At 38.9% G+C, this 24,640-nt stretch overlaps 1 protein-coding gene across 3 annotated transcripts in view; it reads left to right on the top strand.

Moving 5' to 3' along the window:
• Positions 1 to 24,640, top strand: part of PPP2R3A (protein phosphatase 2 regulatory subunit B''alpha) — a 161,382-nt gene that overhangs the window by 96,574 nt on the left and 40,168 nt on the right. For all 3 annotated transcript variants that reach the window (XM_039461890.2, XM_039461891.2, XM_039461893.2), the window contains 3 exons: positions 9,797 to 9,871; positions 17,831 to 17,917; positions 22,363 to 22,519. In XM_039461890.2, the coding sequence (XP_039317824.1) occupies positions 9,797 to 9,871; positions 17,831 to 17,917; positions 22,363 to 22,519 (319 nt within the window). The remainder of the gene's footprint in view (positions 1 to 9,796; positions 9,872 to 17,830; positions 17,918 to 22,362; positions 22,520 to 24,640) is intronic.

The raw sequence follows: 24,640 nt of genomic DNA, 5'->3' as shown, positions 1-24,640 counted from the left end.
ATATTTTACCTCAATACATTTTTTTAAATGGCAAAGAATCTAAATAAACATTGCATAAAAAGAGCCAAGTGATGGCCAACAGGTATGAGAAAAAATGCTTAAAATCACTGATAATCAGAGAAAAATAAATTAAAACCCCAGTGAAATATCATGTCACACCTGTTAGAATGGTTGTTATCAAAAAGATGAAAGATAACAAGTGTTGGAGAGGATGTAAAGAAAAGGGAATCCTTGCACACTGATGGTGAGAATGTAAATTAATACAGCTGCTAAGGAAAACAGTTTGGAGGTTCCTCAAAAAATTAAAAATAGAACTACCATATGATCCTACAATCCTACTACTGGGTATATATCCAAAGCAAATGAAATCAGTATGTCAAAGAGATAGCTACACTCGCAGGTTCATTGCAACATTATTCACAATAGCAAAGATACAGAGTCTACCTAAGTATCAGTGAATGGAGGCATAACAAAAATGTGAACTAGGTGTTGAAGGAACAAAGCTCAAAATAATAAGAGCCATGTATGACAAACATCATACGGAATGAGCAATTACAATGGTGTTGCAAGTTCCGACCAGGCAGTCAGCCAAGAGAAAGAAATAAAGGGCAGCCATATAGGAAGAGAGGAAGTCAAACTCTCTGTTTGGAGACAACATGAACCTATATCTAGAAAACCCCATAGTCTCAGCCCAAAAGCTTCTGAAGCTGATAAACAACTTTAGCAAAGTCTCAGGATACCTAATGAGTGTGCAGAAATCACTAGCATCCCTATACACCAAAAACAAGCCAAGAGCCAAATCAGGAACAAACTCCCATTCACAATTGCCACAAAAAGAATAAAATACGTAGGCATACAGATAACTAGGGAGGTGAAAGATCTCTACAAGGAGAACTACCAACCACTGCTCAGAGAAATCAGAGATGACACAAACAAATGGAAAAACATTCCATGCTCATGGATAGCAAGAATTAATATTGTTAAAATGGCCATATTGTCCAAAGCAATTTATAGATTTAATGCTGTGCCTATTAAACTACCATGACATGCTTTACAGAAATAGGAAAGAAACTGCTTTAAAATTCGTATGGAACCAAAAAGAGCACGAATAGCTAAGGCAATCCTAAGCAAAAAGAACAAAGCTGGAGGTATCATACTACCCAACTTCAAACTATACTACAAGGCTACACAGGATTGTACTGGTACAAAACAGATACATAGACAAATGGAACAGAATAGAGAACCCACAAATAAGACTGCATGCCTGTAACTGTCTGATCTTTGACAAACCTGACAAAAGCAATTGGAAAAGGATTTCCTATTCAATAAATGGTGCTGGGATAACTGGCTAGCCACATGCAGAAACTGGATGCCTTGCTTATACTATATACAAAATTTAACTCAAGATGGATTAAAACTTAAATGTAAAACCCAAAACTGGCCGGGCGCGGTGGCTCAAGCCTGTAATCCCAGCACTTTGGGAGGCCGAGGCGGGTGGATCACGAGGTCAAGAGATCGAGACCATCCCCGTCAACATAGTGAAACCCCTTCTCTACTAAAAATACAAAAAATTAGCTGGGCATGGTGGCACGTGCCTGTAATCCCAGCTACTCAGGAGGCTGAGACAGGAGAATTGCCTGAACCCAGGAGGCGGAGGTTGCGGTGAGCCGAGATCGCGCCATTGCACTCCAGCCTGGGTAACAAGAGCGAAACTCTGTCTCAAAAAAAAAAAAAAACCCAAAACTATAAAAACCCTGGAAGACAACCTAGGCAATATCATTCAGGATAAAGGCACAGACAAAGCTTTCATGACGAAGATGCCAAGAGCAATTGCAACAAGAGCAAAACTTGAAAAATAGGAGCCAATTAAACTAAGGAACTTCTGTACAGCAAAAGAAACTATCAACAGAGTAAACAGACAACCTACAGAATGGGAGAAAAATTTTATAAACTATGCATCTGACAAAGGTCTAATATCCAGCATCCAAAAGAACGTAAATATATTTACAAGAAAAAAAAAAACTCATAAAAAAGTCAGCAAAAGGCATATATGTGGCCAACAATCATATGAAAAAAAAAACTCAACATCACTGATTATTAGAGAAATTCAAGTCAAAATCACAATGAGATACCATCTCATACCAGTCAGAATGTCTATTAGTAAAAAGTCAAAAAATATAATGGCAAGGTTGTGAACAAAAAAGAATGCTTATACATTGTTGGTGGGGGTATAAATTATTCAACCATTATGGAAGACAGTGTGGCAATTCCTCAAAGACCTAAAGATAGAAGTACCATTTGACCCAGCAGTCTTATTACTGGGTATGTATATAAAGGAATATACATCATTCTCTTATAAAGAAACATACCATGTATATTCATTGCATCACTGTTCACAATAGCAAAGACATGGAATCAACCTAAATGCCTATCAATGACAGACTGGATAAAGAAAATGTGGGCCGGGCGCAGTGGCTCAAGCTTGTAATCCCAGCACTTTGGGAGGCCAAGGCGGGTGGATCACGAGGTCAAGAGATCAAGACCATCCTGGTCAACATGGTGAAACCCCGTCTCTACTAAAAATACAAAAAATTAGCTGGGCATGGTGGCACGTGCCTGTAATCCCAGCTACTCAGTAGGCTGAGGCAGGAGAATTGCCTGAACCTAGGAGGCGGAGGTTGCGGTGAGCTGAGATCGCACCATTGCATTCCAGCCTGGGTAAGAAGAGCAAAACTCCGTCTCAAAAAAAAAAGAAAATGTGATACAAATACCCGCCATGGAATACTATGCAGCCATAAAAAAGAATGAGATCATGCCCTTTGCAGGTACATGGATGGACGTGGAGGCCGTTACCTTTAGCAAACCTAACAGAAAACCAAATACCACATGTTATCACTTATAAGTGGGAGCTACATGATGAGAACACATAGAGGGAAGCAAACAGACACTGGGACCTATTCAAGGTCGTGGGGGTCGGAGGAGGGAGAGGGTCAGGAAAAATAACTAATGGGTAATGGATTTAATACCTGGGTGATAAAATAATCTGTACAACCAAACCTTCATGACGCAAGTTTACCTATGTAACAAATCAGCACATGAGCCCCAGAACTTAAAACTTAAAAAAAAAAGAAAATATTTTATATATATATATACACACACACACACACACACACAATGAAATACTATTCAGCTTTAAACAAGGAAATTCTATTATTTGCAACAACATGGATTAATTTGGAGGGCATTATGTTGAGTGAAGTAAGCCAGGCACAGAAAGACAAATACTACGTGATCTCAATTATATGTTAATCTAAAAATGGTAAACTCATAGAAGTAAAGGATAGAATGGTAATTACCAAGTGATACGGTTTAGCTCTGGGTTATCACCCAAATCTTATGTTGAATTGTAATTCCCAATGTTGGAGGTGGGCCTGGTGGGAAGTGATTGAATTACAGGGGTTGTATCTGATGGCTTAGCACCATCCCCCTAGTGCTGTCTCATGATACAGCTCTCAGGAGATCTAGTTGTTTGAAAGTGTGTAGCACCTCCCCCTTGCTCTCTGACTCTCTCCTGCTCACCATATGAAGATGCACTTACTTCCCCTTCACCTTTTGCCATGATTGTAAGTTTCCTGAGGCCTTCCCAGGCATGCCTCTTGTACAGTCTGCAGAACTGTGAGTCAGTTAAACCTGTTTTCTTCATAAATTACCCAGTCTCAGGTAGTTCTTTATAGCAGTGTGAGAACAGACTAATAACCAAGGTTGGGAGGATGTTGATCAAAATACAAAATGTCAGCTAAATAGGAATAATTTCAAGAGATCTATTTCACAACATGGTTACTATTATTAATAATAATGTGACCTCAAGAGCAGAAAATCAAACACCGCATGTTCTCACTCATAGGCGGGTGTTGAACAATGAGAACACATGGACACAGGGAGGGGAGCACTACACACTGGGATCTGTTGGGGGGAAATAAAGGAAGGACAGTGGGGGGTGGGGAGTTGGGGAGAGATACATGGGGAGAAATGCCAGATATAGGTGATGGGGAGAAGGCAGCAAATCACACTGCCACGTGTGTACCTATGCAACCATCTTTTTTTTTTTTTTTTTTTTTTTTTTTTTTTTTTTTTGAGACGGAGTTTCGCTCTTGTTACCCAGGCTGGAGTGCAATGGCGCGATCTCGGCTCACCGCAACCTCCGCCTCCTGGGTTCAGGCAATTCTCCTGCCTCAGCTTCCTGAGTAGCTGGGATTACAGGCACGTGCCACCACGCCCAGCTAGTTTTTTGTATTTTTAGTAGAGACGAGGTTTCACCATGTTGACCAGGATGGTCTCGATCTCTCGACCTCGTGATCCACCCGCCTCGGCCTCCCAAAGTGCTGGGATTACAGGCTTGAGCCACCGCGCCCGGCCTATGCAACCATCTTGCATGTTCTTCACATGTACCCCAAAACCTAAAATGCAATTAAAAAAAAGTCCTAATGGAAAAAATAATAATAATGTGTCCTATTCTTAAAAATTGCTAAGACAGTATATTTTGCTTTTTCACTACAAAAAAAATTGAGATAATACATGTTAGTAACTCAATTTAGCCATTCCACAATAAATACATATTTTGAAACAATGCATTGTATATGATATATATGTACAATTTTATTTGTCAATTTAAATGTAAAAAAAAAAAACCCAAAAACTCTATGAAAACAGAATGCTGTGTTAAAAATTAAAAAAAATTAAAAAAATAAATAAATAAACTCTATGAAAACAGAATGCTGACACAAGAAAAAGCTGTTAAAATTTTAAAATGTAAGTACCAAAAGTTCAGCATAAAACCTGGAAACTAAAGTTGAGGATATCTCCCAGAGAGAAAGAAAGAGAAAAAGAAAAGGGACATAGAGGACCACTTCAGAAAGTTTAGCATCTAACTAACTGGAGTCTGGGGAAGAAAAAAGGGGAAAAGTGGACAGAAAAAAATCATAGGATAAAATAATACGGATCATTTTCCAGAGCTAAAAGGTATAAGTCTTTGGTTAAAAAGAACCACTGAGGCCAGGCACCATGGCTCATGCCTGTAATCCCAGCACTTTGGGAGGCCAAGGCGAGTGAATCACTTGAGGTCAGGAGTTTGAGACCAGCCTGGCCAACGTGGTGAAACCCCATATCTACTAAAAGTACAAAAATTAGCCAAGTATGGTGGTATGCACCTATAATCCCAGCTACTTGGGAGGCTGAGGCAGAAGAATTGCTTGAACCTGGGAGGCAGAGGTTGCAGTGAGCTGAGATCGTGCCACTGCACCCCACCCCCACACACACCGGGTGACAGAGTGAAACTCTGTCCCAAAAAACAAAAAGCCACTGAGTGCTGACAATTATGAATTTTTTAAGACACATGCATAAACATGTCCTTGAAGTTTTAGAAAAATGTAGATGAAGAGACTAGGATGGTATTAGAGACTCACTGGCAACCTTCAGGAAATGGATTTGATCTTAGATTGCTGTATCTTGCCAACCTACTAATTAGGAATGAGGTTCACATAAACCTGATTCCTGGACATTCATGGACTCAGAAAATTTATCTCCTTTATCAGTTACCTCTTTATTTCTTAGACAGTTACTTGCATATATACTGCAGCAGAGTAAGTAAACCAAGAAAGAGAAATGTGTAAGATTTAGGACACAGTGGATTCAATCCAGAGAAGCAATCAAGGGCAGTGTCAGGATGGTAACTGAAGAGCTGCCAGTTCAGAAGAGAAGGTGGTAAGATTTCTCCAAGCAGGTCTTCTCCATGATGGAGGAGGAGGGAGGCAAGGAGCAACTCTGTGCAATACGGTTATATTTGAGAATAAGGAAACAAGCTACTCAGAGCTATGATGAAGGCACAGCATTCTGTATCTGTAAGTTAAAGAAAAACAGAAACTCTAGGAAAAATGAAAAACCTGTGTAAGACAGCCACGATCTAAACAAGAAGCAAACTAAAATGTAGCATGATTATGAACAGCTGATGCAGTTAGAAAAGACAGTTTAATGCCAGAAACAATTTTTGAACATTCCAAGAGCCTGATGCTGGACCTGTACACAATGAAATACCTTCCTCATAGATTGCCTGGCCTAATGTTCAACCATATTTGTATAGTCAAAATATCATAAAAAGGGTTTATAGTACCTAAAATCACTTGTATGGATAATCTATAGGAAATTTTATTGTGGTTGTAGAACAGTATGAAAAAAACTTGAACAACATAAAAGTCAAAATATTGCCAATAAAACATGAAGGGAAAAGAGGGAGAAGAGAAAATAGGGATGGGGTGCTATTATCCTATGTAAAAGGAAAGTAAGGAACTAAGATGAATGCAATGTAGATAGACAGCTGGGCACAGTGGCCCACACCTGTAATGCCAGCACTTTAGGAGGCCAAGGCAGGTGAATCACAAGGTCAGGAGATCGAGAGCATCCTGGCCAACATGGTGAAACCTTGTCTCTACTGAAAATATGAAAATTAGCTAGGCATGGTCATGCGTGCCTGTAATCCCAGCTACTCAGGAGGCTGAGGCAGGAGAATTACTTGTGAGCTGAGATCGTGCCACTGCACTCCAGCCTGGGGATGGAGTGAATGAAAGAAAGTAAGAGAAGGAAGAAGAAGGAAGGAAGGAAGAAGGGAGGGAAGGAAGGAGAGAAATGAAAGATAATTACATGGATAAATGTTTTACAGCTTACAAAAATAATCAACAGAAGAACTGAACATCATAACCTCAAATATTGGAATAGGGGAGTAAAGTAGGGCAGTATAAATGAGCTAAATCCACATATTTCCTAACAAAGAATCAGCATTTTCTAAAGTTGATAAAGTAATAAAGTAATTATAGTTAAATACATGTTCAATTATAGAGGTAACCAGCAAAAGACCTAAAGGTGTGATTAGAAAGAAATGAGGCTAAAGATGAAAGGGTGGGGTAGGTTGGTAGAATGCTTATTTATATAAATGCTTGTATTATGCCTTGATTTTATACTATGTGTGTATATATAAATTTTTTAAGTTTTTATTATGGAGAATTTTGAAATGCATACATACTGGTATAGCAAAGCCTCATGTACCCCTCTCCTAGTCCCAGTAATGATCAGAAACTAAGAAGGCAGAGAATAGAAAACCAATAGCACTTTTAATAAATTGAAATTTTGGTTATGGGAAGTTATTAACAAAATGAACAAACAACTAACTGATTAAGAAAAAAAGGGAGAATACACTAATATACAAAACAAGAAATAACAGGAGGATCTCACTCCGTTTTCCAGGCTGGAGTGCAGTGGCAGTTACAGCTCAGTGCAGCCTCAACTATGTGGGCTCAAGCAATTCTCCCACCTTAGCCTCCCAAGTAGCTGGGACAACAGATGTGCACCACCACCCCCAGCTAATTTTTTAATTATTTATAGAGACAAGGTCTTGCCATGTTGCCCAGGCTGGTCTTGAACTCCTGGGCTCAAGTGACCCTCCCACCTTGGCCTCACGAAGTGCTGGAATTACACATGAATCACCTCACACAGCCAGAAGAAACTTTTTAAAAATCATAAAAGGCTACTTTGCAGACATCTAGGAAAATAAATTTGAAACCCTAGATGATTACAGTTTCCTAGGAAAATACGTATGACCCAAATTGACTCTATTTTATTTAGAAAGGTAAACAGACTAGCATTTATAGAATAAATACAGATATTATTACAAAACTACTACACAAAAAAGCACCAGGCCCAGGTAGTTTTACAGTGGAATTCTATCAAACCTTCAACAACCAGATAGTTCAAATCCTCCATAAAATATTTCAGAGTATTGAAAAGGAAGGGCCGAGTGCAGTGACACACCTGTAATCTCAGCACTTTGGGAGGCCAAGGCAGGTGGATCATGAGGTCAGGAGTTCAAGACTAGCCTGGCCAACATGGTGAAACCCCATCTCTACTAAAAATACAAAAATTAGTGGGTCATGGTGGTGGGTCCCTATAATCCCAGCTACTGGGGAGGCTGAGGCAGGGAATTCCTTGAACCTGGGAGGTGGATGTTGCAGTGAGCTGAGATTATGCCACTGCACTCCAGCCTGGGTGACAGAGTGAGACTATGTCTCAAAGAAAAGGAAGAAGAATTTCAAACTCCCTGTATGAAGCAAGTGTAACACTGATACCTAAATCAGGAAAAGACAATCCAGAGAATAAAACTGCCAACAAATATAGCTTCAAGATTAATGATAAAAGATAATAAATAAAATATTACCAAACAATATACTGTGACTGAGTGGGATTTATTCCAGGAAGGCAAGATTGGTTCAATATTAAGATATTTATTATGTTAAGCTCTTCCTGCATTGCTGTAAAGAAATAACGGAGACTAGGTAATTTATAAAGAAAAGAGGTTTAATTGGCTCACAGTTCTGCAGATATTACAGGAAGTATGGTGCTAGCATCTGTTCAGCCTACAGTGAAGCCTGAGGGAGTTTTCAATCATGGCAGGACAAGGGGAAAGCCAGCATCTCACTTGGTGAGAGCAGGAGCAAGGTGTTGGGGAGTTGCCGCACAATTTTAAACAACCATATCTCATGAGAACTCAGTATCTCGAGGACCACACCCAGAGGATGGTGCTAGATCATTCAAGAGAAATCCACCCTATGATCCAGTCACCTCCCACCAGGCCCCCATTTGCAACACGGGGGCTTACAATTCAACATGAGATTTGGCAGGAAATAGATCCAAACCATATCATTTGTTAATGTCATATGTCATATCCAAGGGAAAAAATTTCTCCACATTTGAGATACTTTCTTAACATGATGAAATACATATACCTTAATGTTAAAGCCAGTATCTCTCTTATTTAATGGGAAAACACTACAGGCATTTCAACAAAGATCAGGAACAAGGCAAGGATGCCCACTATCTCCACTACCATTCAGCATTGTACTGTAGTAACTGTCTAAGACAAAACAAGTAGAAGCATAAGATTGGTTAAAGAAGTAAAAGTATCTTTTTACAAATGACATGGCAGTAAAGTCTACTAAAAATACAAAAATTAGGCATGGTGGCACATGCCTATAGTTCCAACTACTTAGGGCGCTGAGGGAGGAGGATCACTTGAGCTTGGAAGGTACTGAGCCAAGATGGAGCCACTATACTCCAGTCTGGGTGACAATAATCTGTGGGATGAACTTTTCTGATGTGCTGTTGATGTGTTAGAGTTATAGTACATACCTCAGAGACATTTGATTCACAAATAACCAAACATAGCTAAAATCAAACTAACTTTTTTTGAAGTATACTACATATACAGAAAAGCACACATAAGTATGCCTATAATGAAATTTGAATTTAATAAAGAATTAGCTGGGCACGGTGGCTCAAGCCTGTAATCCCAGCACTTTGGGAGGCCGAGGCGGGTGGATCACGAGGTCGAGAGATCGAGACCATCCTGGTCAACATGGTGAAACCCCGTCTCTACTAAAAATACAAAAAATTAGCTCGGCATGGTGGCGCGTGCCTGTAGTCCCAGCTACTCAGGAGGCTGAGGCAGGAGAATTGCCTGAACCCAGGAAGCGGAGGTTGCGGTGAGCCGAGATCGCGCCATTGCACTCCAGCCTGTGTAACAAGAGCGAAACTCCGTCTTAAAAAAAAAAAAAAAAAGAAAGAAATTTTAAGTGCATTATTCATTCTAAAATAGCAGGTTTGCTCAACTGGCAACATATACAGAAAGGAAAAGCTTCTATAGGCATAATTTTTGTATGCTTGTTAGTTTAGTTTTGGTTTTGATCTTTTTCAGGATGTGGTGGATACACACCCTGGTCTCACGTTCCTGAAAGATGCTCCAGAATTCCACTCTCGCTATATCACCACGGTAGGCTGAGTCATCTTTTTTCTTAATATAACTCCATAAGTCACCTTTTTATCACTGTCTACTATCCAGAATTTCAAATATCTGTGCAAAAGGTAACATGGACTGTAATGATTCTTTTCAGTAGAAAGAAGGTAAAAATGAAATTGAATTCATAATTTCTTCATTTTTACCTATTTTCCTTCGTTTGTGCCTAATACAATATTAAAGTAATATATTCCTTTTGTCTGGTTTTATGAGGCATACCTTTTGCTGTGTTATGAATATTGATATCCAGTTGATCTTTAACATTTCCAAATAAGACTGAAAAGAATTTTCAACAGCCTGTCCCTGTCCCAGAAAAAGATTGGTGTCTCTAGTACCTCAAAGTTAGACCTGGAAATGATAATGAGAAATAATTTGTGTGAACAATGTAAGAATTTAAAATATACAAGCCATATATAGTCAGCCCGATTAGAAAAAAAAAAAAAAAAATTTAAAATAACAGTGATCACATTCCCATTTTGTGAGGAGCTCACACTCCCTGTTTCTCAGGCACAGCGTCATTGGGTCTGTCCCAGATAGTGCAGGAACGATGAGTGAGTGCACGCAGGCCCACAGGGCATGGAGTAGCCATTTCATGCACCCTGCCCTAACTCCCACATTATCTTTGGGGACATTCCACAGACCAGCCCCAGGGCCATTCACAGACACATTCTTAAGTGAGATGGCCCTTGCCTGTGGCTCAGATTCCTCAGCTAAACGGGGCAATCTCCTCTGAGGACCACCCTCCTATACTTAGGGTACAGTTTGTTGGCCAAGGATATGTGAGGTTCTGCCGAGTTACAAAATACTACTGTTTTCTTCTCCCGCTGTAGAACTTTATTTTTCATTCAGTGCTTTTGCATTGGCTTTTTTGTTCTCCAAGAGTTGGGTTGGAAAAAGAAAAAATTTTGTAAGATTTTATTTGAACCAGAAGGTGTCACTGTTATTTAAGACAATCTCAGAAGTTATTTTTTCCTGTTAACTGTGACTCTCTGCTAAATTACCTCTACCACAATCAACCTGGCCTGTCGCCCTCATTTCAAACTTTGTTTATTTCTAATTGGTCTCCCTGTTACCACCCTGATTGCCCTGTAGTCTAGCCTCCACAAAGCAAACAATTATCCTTTTAAAAAATCACCCAGATCATGTCACTCTTCTGCTCAAACCCGCCAGTAGTTTCCCAGCTCATATAGAATAAAACCCAAAGTCCTTGCCAAGACTCTCCATTATCCTCCCACACCCTGGCAACCCCTGCTTTCTGATCTTATCTCCTACTCCCACTCCTTTGCTTACTCTGCTTCAGCCACTATGAGCAAACCAAACCCACTTCTGCCTCAGATGCTTTGTTTCCTCTTCCCTTTGCTTGGAATGCTCTTCCTACACATTTCCACATTGTCACTCCCCAACTTCATCCAGATATCTGCTCAGTTCCCTTATTTAGGGAGGCCTTCCTTGATCACTCTCTGTTTTTGTAACCTTTCTTTCTCTACCCCCTCCCCCTTCACTCTGTTCCTTTTCCTGCTTTTTCCTCTTAGCTCTAATCATCTGATATTTAATTTTTTGTTTGTTTATTGTCCGTCTCCATCTCTGTAATATCAGCTCCATGTGAGCAGGAACTTTGTCTATATCCTCAGTACCTGGAATAGTACATAGAATAGTACCCTGGAATAATACACACAGTCAATATGTACTGAGTGAATACATGAAATTATCCATGTTTAAGAATTCTAGGCCAGGCGCAGTGGCCCATGCCTGTAATCCCAGCACTTTGGGAGCCTGAGGCAGGCAGATTATCTGAGGCCAGACATTCAAGACCAGCTTGGCCAACGTGGTAAAAACCCCATCTCTCTTAAAAATATAAAAATTAGCCAGGCGTGATGGTGCGCATCTGTAGTCCCAGCTACTTGGGACACTGAGGCATGGGAATCACTTGAACCCAGGAGGCAGAGGTTACCGTGAGCCGAGATTCTCACCACTGCACTCCAGCCTGGGAGGCAAAGCAAGAATCTGTCTCAAAAAAAAAAAAAAAAAAAAAAAAAAAAAAAAAAAAAAATTCTACACTAGCTCTGGCTGCAATCCCAAAGGGAATTATTGGGTTCTGAATATTGACTGTTGAGGAAACACAGGACATATTAACACCATAATTTACACTCTTAAGAGTTGGAAAAGATGTTAGAAATAAACTAGTCCAACCAAGTTGGAATTAAACTAGTCCAAACTATTGGCATGTATTCTTAGAGATGTTAAAGAACAAAAAAGCAAAATGGAAATAAATTTTTTCTCTATGCTTTCTAGTTTGCTATTTCCTTTTTTCCCTTTTGTGATCTTAATGAACACGTACTTTAATATTTTTTGAAGTACTTGGACATTCAGTGGTATTTGGTCATCCAGCAAGTGGTCCCCAGGAAGTTTTATATTTTAGACTGAAAAGCCATGAAACCATTTTGTTCACATATAATTCACATTTTCTAATAAATAGTGTCATGTTAATAATAGTTGAACAAAATGAACTATAGTGGTCAATAGGGTACAATTAATTATCTCTGCTGTAATATTTTCATGACATTGCATAACTTAACATTTGTTACATTTACACTTTGTTAATAGTATTATGCTGCTTTATCTCCAATGCACAAAAGTGAATCTATTACTCAGAAATAGTCACTTAAGTGTAAAATACTTGTGATAAAATGATAATATGGCAACTCAAAACAGCACCATAACATAAATAGTAAACAAGACCTAATCGAGAACGTTTCATGTGAATATGTACTAAGATAAGTGAATAACTGCCATTGTGATAAACTCACGAAAAGGGCAAATAAAAAGTATAAAAATAATATCTGGAAATAGAATTTTATTAGACTGGTTATCTGTTCTCCTCAGTGCGTTTTCTGTTATGAAACTTGGTCAAATAATGGCATGAAGTCATTGAAACCATTGCATTATTTCAGAGTACAGTGAGTTTTTCTAGAACAAATATAAAATAAGGCCTTTTTGTATGAAATTAATTTTATTTTTAGACATAAAAGTGACGAAACTAAAAAGGCCATCATTCTCTACCCTGCTCATGGCAAAAACAGATAAGATCACACTATTTCTAAGACACATATAAAGCCCAGCCTCAGAATTAATTACAACTGTCTCAGAAAAAGCAAAATTATTTTATCATGTGACCCTATTGAATGGTAACATAACCGTCATGGCATACAGTATAGAAGAACAATTATTATGTTTGCATGCTAGTGTTCCTTAGTTTTTCAGTTTGCATTTGGAAGAAACCACTGACACAGACTGTGATTCAAATATTAGCTTATGTGTACATATATGATGAAGGAAAGTTAGAAAACTTTTGTTTTCTATGTATCATTGAAAATCTGTGTTACAGGAAAAGACTTTGTTTAGTTAATTTGTCAGTGTTTTTAGACTGGAAAAATAGACCACCAACTATGTGTACAGCAAAAAAGGACATCAGTACCCAAAAAAGGGATTGAACCTAAAGTCAGTCTGTATTCTTATTTCCAAAAAGAGTTTGCAGTTGAGAAATAAGTCTTTGATATTGAATGAAAATGAAAATTACAAATACCAGCAAATCGTCGCCCTTGAGTGCAGTTTTACATGCTGTGCAAAAATTGCCATTGAATAAAAGGTTTTGCTTATCCAAACCGACATATGCCAACTTCTGAGGAAAGAAGTGCTCACTTGAGTTTTTAAAATAAGCAATGAGATTTAAAATACATCTTTATGTCACTGGTGCTGGCAGTAAAGATATTTCTGTGGCTTGCTCCACTGTGTGTCTTAGGGATATATTCAGTATCTTCATTGGCCTGAATCCACCACTGTAGGCTGAAATGCCAGGATTTTCCTCGTGGAGGACAAGGTACTGATTTTCCTAGATGACTAAGCTATGGCGGAGATGACTCACACTAAGAGCTTACTAACTCTTCCCCCGTGAAGACTTTTCCTCTTAACAGAGAAAAAAAATATTTTTATTAGATATATTTTTTAAAGTCCTAACTCTACAGAAGACCATGAAGAAATACTTCTCTGAGCTGCGTTAACCAAAGAGTGAATTCGAAATCTGTTCACCGCTCCTGCCAAGTGAGAGCCAGGCTTCTAGCATTGGAGTTTGTTCCTCTGTACACATACATAGTAAAATTATTTGTAACTTCTAGGTCTGTATTTAATTCATTTGTCAAAAAACTATATGACAGAGCCATCAAACATTTCCATCCCTGGTGACCTGTATTTGTGAATTCGAGGTTTCCAATTCAATAGATACCAAGAAGAAAGGAAACTGACTTATGATTCAACTTGTGTATCAAATTGACTAAAGACCCCTTGGTGAAAGATGGCCAAATTTCATTTCTTTCACTAGTAGTAAATAGTTGTTCTAATTATGATTTTTTTAAATTTTATTTGATATTTTAAATAGTGATGAATTTTATTTACCTAAAAGTGAGCGGTTGGAAAAACAATAGTAATTAATGTAGAGTCAGCAGCTACATGCTTTACCACTAGATGGTGCTCCTACCTCAACCATCTAAAGTGCTGAATCAGTGATGTGGAAACCAACAAATGTGCTGATGAAGTATGGTTTTCCTTTTGGAACCAGATTATTCGGAGAATATTCTACACAGAATAAGGAAATTTAGGCTGTGAAAAAATGGGATACAAATACATTGTTTTATAGTATTAGAAAAGTAGGTTAGCACAGGCTAAAAATAGGAAATGCCTAACAGTCAAACTGCAGGTTTTTAAAATTCTGTTAAAAAGAAGAGGAGATAAAATAAGCAAGAATGAAGACAAATTACAAAGTTTTATAATTTTTAACACAGTAATTACATAAGTTACATAAAGCTTTTGAGTATATAAATATAAATTTTAGATAGAAAACTCATACTGTGAGATAAATTTACATTCAAAGTAAAGAAATAAGACAAAAATCGCCCAGGCATCGTGGCTCACACTTGTAATCCCAGCACTTTGGGAGGCTGAGGCTGTGGATCACGAGATCAGAAGTTTGAAACCAGCCTGGCCAATATGGTAAAACCCTGTTTCTATTAAAAATACAAAAATTAGCTGGACATGATGGCACACACCTATAGTCCGAGCTACTCAGGAGGCTGAGGCATAGAATTGCTTGAACCTGGGAGGTGGAGGTGGCAGTGAGCCAAGATCACCACCACCGCACTCTAGCCCGGATGACAGAGCAAGACTCCATCTCAAAAAAAAAAAAAAAATCTTCAACAGAAAAACGTGGAGTAATTAATAATATGTATTCAAATTGACTTTAACTTGAGAGAGAGGGGACATGGAATTATGATGTGAAATTCTTAATGTTTATTTTCATACATAAAATTTTTGTGCTAAAAATCCTCTTATCATTTTTATATAAACTTCTGCCAAGCTAGTGCTAAGAATGCAATATTGAGTAAGACATGTTCTCTGTCCTCAGTGTCCTCAGAGTCTGAGTGGTTGGGGCCAGTAGAGAAATTCGACACTGGCTAGTCCCAGCTCCCGCCTAAGTCAGGAATCCTGTCAGCTTCTTCGTCAGTACTTGCTGTGAAAAGAAACTTCATACAAACTCATTGCTTTATAGGGCTAATTTTAGGAAAGTCTTCCTTATATTGAAGCATTTCAGTATAAACACATTTCTGTCTAGCAGTTCTAATTCTTCCCTTTGGTGCAACACAGAACAAGTCAGCTTCTTCTTGCACCCAATAGCCACTCAGATCTTGATCACCTCTAAACTGTAGTCTTATTTTTTTCTCAAGATTAAACATTACTATATTAGTAGCATCTTTCACAATCATTTTGAATATAGTTACACTTCCCTGTTTTGTGTTTTTTGCACATTTTATATGATTCTGTCTATAAATAATAGAGAACAAATACTGATATATATGAAATACTAATTAGAGACCTTTCTTGGGTTGGCATCCATCTGCTATGCAAAATTCTGAGTAGAGTTGTTCAAATAGTTATGAAGCCAACTGTATTCTCTTAACACAAAGATAATACAAAAATCTTTGTTCCACAACTTTCAAACCTCATTATTTTATCAAGTAGTTATGGCCAACCTGATAAACAGAAAGCACCATATAAGATACTGGAATACAAGTCAAGAAAGACCTGGTCTCTTAGTGTTTGGAGGTGATGATGGTCAGATGCACCAGTGTTTAGAATGTAACCACAGGGACAGCTAAAGGAAGCTCAGGTGGTAGTGGGAGGAAAGCAGGCAGAACTCTAGTCAGTCCCTGTTCTGGGGCCTCCCATGGAGTGTGGCACCCTCCAATTCTGGAGGGTCAGAGAGGTTAGCCCTGATAGCAGGGGTGGGGTGGTGAACGCTGGACAGCTGAAATCTAGACCTTCATCCTGGTATTAGTTTTTCCTTGTTCAGTTGAAGAATCACTCTTTCTGCTGAAGAATCCAAAAAAGAAAGGTGGTTTAGTCCCACATTAGGCCAATTCTTGGGAAAGATGTCCAAATATCTTGCCTCTTTTGTTGTTCTTTTTCAAAATAGCTTGAAAAAGAGATCTAATCTCTTCCATGATAAAACCACTAAAGATAAAGGATTTCTGTATTATTACACTACCAAAATAAAAGCAAAATGCAGCCCCACCCCCCACCCCCAAAAAAATAAAGCTGCTTAAATTACTCTTCTTACCACTGCTTCCTTTAGGAGAAGAAAAGTAATCTGTGAAAGGGAAATGAAGTAGGTAGGAATGACTGCAGGTAAAATTGTTAATAATACACTGTGACCTCCTACCTCCAGGACTGCAGCTTCCATCTTCCTTCTCTGATCCTCTCCTACAGCACAGCACACACATCCTCAACCTAGACACATTTGCTGCTTGTCTCTTCTCCCATTCTATCCATGGTTTTCTCCAGAGTTGCAATTCTGCTGAACTCATTAAAACACCAGGTAATAAGGCCAGGCACGGTGGCTCATGTCTGTAATCCCAGCACTTTAGGAGACCAAGGCAAGTGAATCACCTGAGGCCAGAAGTTCAAAACCAGCCAGGCCAACGTAGTGAAACCCCATCTCTAAAAAAATAAATAAAAAGTATATATTTATATTGGCCGGGCGCAGTGGCTCAAGCCTGTAATCCCAGCACTTTGGGAGGCCAAAGCGAGTGGATCACAAGGTCGAGAGATCGAGACCATCCTGGTCAACATGGTGAAACCCCGTCTCTACTAAAAATACAAAAAATTAGCTGGGCATGGTGGTGCGTGCCTGTAATCCCAGCTACTCAGGAGGCTGAGTCAGGAGAATTGGCTGAACCCAGGAGGCGGAGGTTGCGGTGAGCTGAGATCGCGCCATTGCACTCCAGCCTGGGTAACAAGAGCGAAACTCCATCTCAAAAAAAAAAAAAAAAAAAAAACCACCAGGTAATAAAAAATATGTTCATGCCCAAATAAAAGTTAGGATATAACTTATCCCAGATGTATTTGAATTTCCATAGAGAGTCTTGAAGACTCTTGGTCTCAAGTGAATAAGATGATAATAACCAGAATAAGGCCCTCTTGAATCATACCACCTTGACAGCCATCCTTCTGACCAGTTAATCATTAAGCCAACCCAGCAGATATTTCCCACCTCATATACCTTCCCAAAACATTGAGCCCAGTAAGCATTACTTAAATCAGGCATTACTGTATAAATTAGAGGTAAACAAAAGAAGTGATGTGAAGGCAGCTGGGAAGTGAAGACTTGTGAACAGAAGATCTTTTTTATTCTCAGAAGTATAGAGGCAGATTTAGAAAATATAGATGTAGATTTAAAAATACAGTGTTGATTTTTACTAGGAATTACACTTAACATAATCAAAAAGCTAAAAGTTAAATTGGTCCCAAGTATGTTCATAAGATGGCCTTTGAGAAAGTAGTGATCTTTAATGTTTTTATTTGGTTTTATTTTCCTTTTGGAACCAGGTTATTCAGAGAATATTCTACACAGTCAACAGATCTTGGAGTGGAAAAATTACTTCGATGGAGATAAGAAAAAGCAACTTTTTGCAAGTATGCCTTTCATTAGAATTCATATGTAATGAGCAATTGAAGTAATTTTCTTTATTTAACAAATATTTGAGTGCTTACTCTATTCAAAGCACTGTCAGCCGGGCGCGGTGGCTCAAGCCTGTAATCCCAGCACTTTGGGAGGCTGAGGCGGGTGGATCACGAGGTCAAGAGATCGAGACCATCCTTGTCAACATGGTGAAACCCCGTCTCTACTAAAAATACAAAAAATTAGCTGGGCACGGTGGCGCGTGCCTGTAATCCCAGCTACTCAGGAGGCTGAGGCAGGAGAATTGCCTGAACCCAGGAGGCGGAGGTTGCGGTGAGCCGAGATCGCGCCATTGCACTCCAGCCTGGGTAAACAAGAGCGAAACTCTGTCTCAAAAAAAAAAAAAAAAAAAAAGCACTGTCAGTATTTAGTCATTAAACAGTTGTCCAATACTTCTCCTGGGACACTGGAATGTTTTGGGTGAAGGGGTAAAAACGAAGAGAATAATAAGGGATCTCTGCCTGCAGGCATGTACTCTGGAGCAAAAGAGAAAAATATAGAGACACCACATCTGACTTGATAAATTCCATAGACATGAATAAAAACATATAGAGAAGGCTTCACGATAGATGAGCCTGGAGGGGTGGGCTGGGGCTAGGTTGGGAAGGGTCTTGGAAAGGCATTAGAAGATTTTGAAATTGATCTTTTCAGCAATGATTCTGTATCCAGCACCTGCTAGAGAATAGTACTAAAAATTCCTTTTAAGAAAGAATACATTTTATTCAATTATTTTATTCATTTTACCAAACGAGAGAGAAAGTATTGACCACTAGTGGGAGCCTTTTACCGAAGTAATCTTCATGCCTGATTAAGCTTCTATAAACATTAAAAAAAAAATGAAATTGTTCACACTTGGGAGATAGTGAAATGTTTTATTTTTATGAATCATACTAAATGAAATTTAGGCTAATAGTACAACCTTATTTACTCTTTATTTTTTCCTATCTTTATCTGAGACAGACAAAATAATGAAGACTTGGCAAAATTAGCAGTCTATGATGGATATACAAACTTTTTTTATTCTAAAATGAACAATCATCATCACAGTCAGTGTTGATATTTATTGAACCCCTGATGCCTGCCTGGGCTCTCAGTAGGTAATTATGGGATGGGTTAAAATGGCAGTAATTCCATAATACCTCAAGAGTAATAATAATAATCTTCCACTTTCCTGAAGCACATTATAGATTGTAGTTTCTGAATCATTTTTATAATTCATACTCTTTTTTTGTTTGTTTTTTGAGACAGAGTCTTGCTCTGTTGCTCAGGCTGGAGTGCAGTGGTGCAATCTCGGCTTACCACAGCCTCCACCTCCCGAGTTCAAGTGATTCTCCTACCTCAAACTCCCAAGTAGCTAGGACTACAGGCGTGTGCCACCATGCCCAGCTAATTTTTGTATTTTTAGTAGAGCCGAGGTTTCACTATGTTGGCCAAGCTGGTCTCAAACTCCTAACCTCATTATCCACCCGCCTCAGTCTCCCAAAGTGCTGGGATTAAGGTATGAGCCACCGCACCCAGCCTAATCCATATTTTTTCTTTTTTGGCTTTTAAAATTAGTCCATTTTTTTTTAACCAGTTGATAAAATTTGAGGCCCAAATAAATGATTTGTGTAAGATTACACACCAAGTAAGTTGCTGAACTGGAAAAAGAACTCAAGTGTTCTGCTTCCTAAAGCATGAATTATTTTCTCCTCCCTTTCCTTCCCTGCGCTTTGCCTTAGTCTTCCTCTTGGTACATAAACAATACTCATAAAACATTCAAATAATATGAACACATCTAGAGTAATAAATAAACAGAAGTTGCTATTTATTCTTCAGTCTACTATTTTAATCCCTTTCCGCAGAGGGGGACCCTTATCGTCTGTGGTTTTATTCTCTTGTAAATATATACATGTAGTATATAGTTTTGTTTTGTATGGCTGCTATTTTGAGAGTTTTTAAAAATATATGGGTTCATATTATTCTGTTAACTTTGTTTTTTCACTTAATAGTGTCTCAGGGTTCTGGGTTTATTTCCATTTATATAAATCTATCTCATTCTTTTAACTACTGCATAATCAATTGCATGGCTAAAATGTAATTAATTACACATTCCTCTGTTGGTGTTTAAATCATTTTCAGAGTTCCTCTATTACAATGATCCAGTAAACATCCTTGTTCCCTCCTCTTGTGTGTGTATGAATAAGAATGTCTATAAAATAGACCCCTGGAGGTAAAATCCTGAATCAAATAGTATGTGCATTTTTAATTTGATAGATTCTGCCAAGTTACCCTGCAGAAAGCCTGCACAGCTTTCACTTACTCAGCAACAAAAGTTACTGTCTTCATTTGATGCCAGTCCATTGGGTAAAAATGATAGCTCTTTGCTTCTAACTATGTGTTTTATTGTAAGTGTTCTGCTTCTTACATATCAAAGGGCATTTTATAAAACAAAATATTACAAGCAAGTTTGGAAAACAGAAGATAAACTATATTTTATCACCCTTATACAACTAGTGTCATTTTTGTCTGGATTCATCTAGTCTCATTCATATGAATGTACGTATGTTTAGGACTTTACATTGTTCTTAGTGGGTACAATCTTCTATATTTTGTACGTACCATGTCATGATTTTCAGTGTAAACTTTTTGTTACTGGCTGCATAATCTTCTATTGATCAGATTTACCATAACTTAATAATAATAATTTATGTTGTTGTTAATTTGCCAGAGCACTTTGGTTTACCAGTGTTTATATTTTAAAAAATAATTTTTTGTCAGAATACTAACATTTGCATTATGAAATAATCCTCTTTGTTCCTTCTGTTTTTTACCTTGCACTCTATATTATTATTATTTTATTTTATTTTGTTTTATTTTTTTTTTTCTGAGACGGAGTTTCGCTCTTGTTACCCAGGCTGGAGTGCAATGGCGCGATCTCGGCTCACCGCAACCTCCGCCCCCTGGGTTCAGGCAATTCTCCTGCCTCAGCCTCCTGAGTAGCTGGGATTATAGGCACGCGCCACCATGCCCAGCTAACTTTTGTATTTTTAGTAGAGACGGGGTTTCACCATGTTGACCAGGATGGTCTCGATCTCTTGACCTCGTGATCTGCCCGCCTCGGCCTCCCAAAGTGCTGGGATTACAGGCTTGAGCCACTGCGCCCGGCTATTTTTTTTTTTTTTTTTTTTTTGAGACGGAGTTTCGCTCTTGTTACCCAGGCTGGAGTGCAACGGCGCGATCTCGGCTCACCGCAGCCTCCACCTCCCGGGTTCAGGCAATTCTCCTGCCTCAGCCTCCTGAGTAGCTGGGATTACAGGCACATGCCACCATGCCCAGCTAATTTTTTGTATTTTTAGTAGAGATGGGGTTTCACCATGTTGACCAGGATGGTCTCGATCTCTCGACCTCATGATCCACCCGCCTCTGCCTCCCAACGTGTTGGGATTACAGGCTTGAGCCACCGCACCCGGCCCTATACTATTATTGATACATGTTTCTTTTTTGTTAAATTTAACCATGTATATTTGTCCATCTTTTTTTTTTTAACCTTCATTATACTTTTTTAGATGTATCCCTTATAGATGCATATAGGTAGGTCTGTTTTGGCGGCATGGTTTTGATACTCAATCAAAAAACATTTTAATAGGGAGATGTAATTCACTTATCTTTATTGTGACTATTCATATATCTGATTTTATTTCTGCCATTTCATTTTGGTTTTTTAATATTTCTTCTGTTTTCTGTGGTTTGTTCTTCTAAGTCTTTCACTTCTGAAAATGTCTTTATCTGCACACTTATATAATAATTTGGCTGACTAGAGAATTGTGGGTTCCATATCATTGATTCTGGTGTTTGCCCTAGGGGAATACAGTGTGTCAGGGAAGACCCAGGTTTACTTCCAGCTCTGAGCCCCACATCTCTACCTGCCATGCCTATGCCAGGCCACCGTGTATCATCTGTTGTATATATGAGTAACCTTTGTGATATATACTTGATTTTATTACAAAACCAAATCCTCTATGTAGATGCTTACTCCTCTTAATATTGCTCACATAACTTTGAAAGTTAAAAACTGTTTGTTTCTGGCCAAGTAATTAAGACTGTGATCTAATTGTTCTGTGCATGCTAGTATCTGACCTCTGACCAACATAGTCCCCAAGGTAATGGTACTTTCCTTCCCCTGCTTTTATATCCTCCACAGCATCCAGCCCTTCACTGAGCATATTACAGAGCTCAGTAAATGCTTATAGATTGATCAGTTGCTTAAAGATATGATGAGGTTGCCTATTGAAAGGTTTCTGATTTGGTACCAGAAACAAAATTTTAAATTCAGTTTAAAACAAATTCACTAGACTCTGTACGGTGGCCAAAGCTGCTTTTTCATAATTTTTAAATTCTTGTTTTCATATCATTTCAGACCCTAGCACTTTTGGAAGAAGAGGAAGATATAAACCAAATTACAGATTACTTCTCCTATGAACATTTCTATGTTATTTATTGTAAATTCTGGGAACTAGATACTGATCACGACCTCTACATCAGCCAGGCTGATCTGTCTCGATACAATGACCAGGGTAAGTGATTCTGTAGATGCTAAGACTTAACCATTTTGAAGAATTATGTAAATCATCACTACTCATTAGGAGAAATTTCCATTTCCTCAATTCTAAACCTAATTAAGTTCTCTTTACAAGCCAGGAATTTTTAAGAGGGGATGAGTGAAGATAATATAATTTTTTGTTAAATTAATAAAAGGCCAGATGTAGGAGAAAGGAGTTTGGAGGTCAGTAAGCAGTCACAGTCTTAGTTTTGATAAAGCGATGAGTCTTTATGCTGGTGTGTATTGTCTGATGATGAGTTGAGTAAGATTCACACCTGTGTAAATCTGTTTGAAAGAGACTATGTATGCATGTTTATAAACCTTTCCATTTAACAATATTTCTGTAAAAACCCAAGGATGAAAATAATGTTTCTAATTTGCCAAGTTTTGTTTTCAAGGATTCACAAAAACTTACTTTTGGAAATTGAGTTCCATATTGTCTCTGCAGATGAATTTTGTGTGCTTTCTTTTGTCAGAAAGCAATTACATATCACATGATAATACCCTTTTTGCTTCATTTTGCCAGTGTGAAATCTAGAACCTATTGGCTACTGATTTAACATTCTTATTTTTTTGAGACAGAGTCTCACTTTGTCACCCAGGCTGGAATGCAGTAGCATGAACGCGGCTCACTGTAGCCTCAACCTCCTGGGCTCAAGCCATCCTCCCACCTCAGCCCCAAAGTAGCTTGGACTACAGGCACATGCCACCACACCTGGCTAATTTTTTTTTGTGGTTATATTTTTTGTAAAGACAGAGATATGGTTTGGCTATGTTCCCACCCATATCTCATCTTGAATTGTAGCTCCCATAATCCCCACCTGTTGTGGCAGGGACCCAGTGGCAGGTAATTGAATCATAGGGGTGGTCTTTCCCATGCAGTTCTCGTGATAATGCATTAAGTCTCATGAGATCTGATGGTTTTATAAAGGGAAGTTTCCCCGCACATTTTCTCTTGCCTGCCACCACGTAAGATGTGCCATTTCTTCTCCTTTGCCTTCTTCCATGATTGTGAGGCTTCCTCAGCCATGTGGAACTGTGAGTCCACATGGACTCACAGTTAAACCTCTTTCCATTGTAAATTACCCAGTCTCAGGTATGTCTTTAGTAGCAGCATGAGAACAGTCTAATACAGTAAATTGGTACCAGTAGAGTGGGATGCTGCTTTAAAGATACCTGAAAATGTGGAAGTGACTTTGGAACTAGGTAAAAGGCAGAGGTTGGAACAGTTTGGAGGGCTCAGAAGAAGACATGAACATGTGGGAAAGTTTGGAACTTCCTAGAGACTTGTAGAATGGCTTTGACCAAAATGCTGATAGTGATATGGACAGTAAAAATCCAGGCTTAAGCTCAGGTGGAGATGAGGAACTTGTTAGAAACTAAAGTAAAGGTCACTCTTGCTATGCAAAGAGACTGGTGGCATTTTGCCCCTGCCCTAGAGATCTGTGGAACTTTGAACTTGAGAGAGATGACTTGGGGTATCTGGTGGAAGAAATTTCTAAGTGGCAAAGCATTCAAGAGGTGACAGTGCATAAAAGTTTAGAAAATTTGCAGCCTGATGATGCAGTAGAAAATAAAAACCCATTTTCTGGGGGGAAATTCAAGCCCACTGCAGAAGTTTGCATAAATAACCAGGAGCCAGATGCTAATCACCAAGGCAATGGGGAAAATGTCTCCAAGGCATGTCAGAGACCTTCATGACAGCCTCTCCCATCACAGGCCTGGAGGCCTAGAAGAGAAAAATGGTTTTCTGGGCTGGGCCCAGAGTCCCCCTGCTCTATGCAGCCTCTGAATATGGTGTCCTGCATCCTAGCTGTTTCAGCTCTAGCCATGGCCAAAAGGGGCCAATGTTCAGCTCAGGTCATTGCTTCAGAGGGTGAAAACCCAAGCCTCGGTGGCTTCTTTGGTGTTGGTCCTGAGCATACACAGAAGTTGAGTATTGAGGTTTGGGAACCTCCACCTAGATTTCAGAGGTTGTATTAAAACATCTGGGTGTCCAGGCAGAAATTTGCTGCATGGGCAGAGCCCTCATGGAGAACCTCTGTTAGGGTAGTGTGGAAGAGAAATGTGGGATTGGAGCCTCCACACAGAGTCC

The sequence above is a fragment of the Saimiri boliviensis genome, chromosome 9, assembly GCF_048565385.1.
Source record: "Saimiri boliviensis isolate mSaiBol1 chromosome 9, mSaiBol1.pri, whole genome shotgun sequence".
NCBI lineage: Eukaryota > Metazoa > Chordata > Mammalia > Primates > Cebidae > Saimiri > Saimiri boliviensis.
Note: the sequence above shows the minus strand (reverse complement) of the source record. Positions and strands in the feature narration are given on the sequence as shown.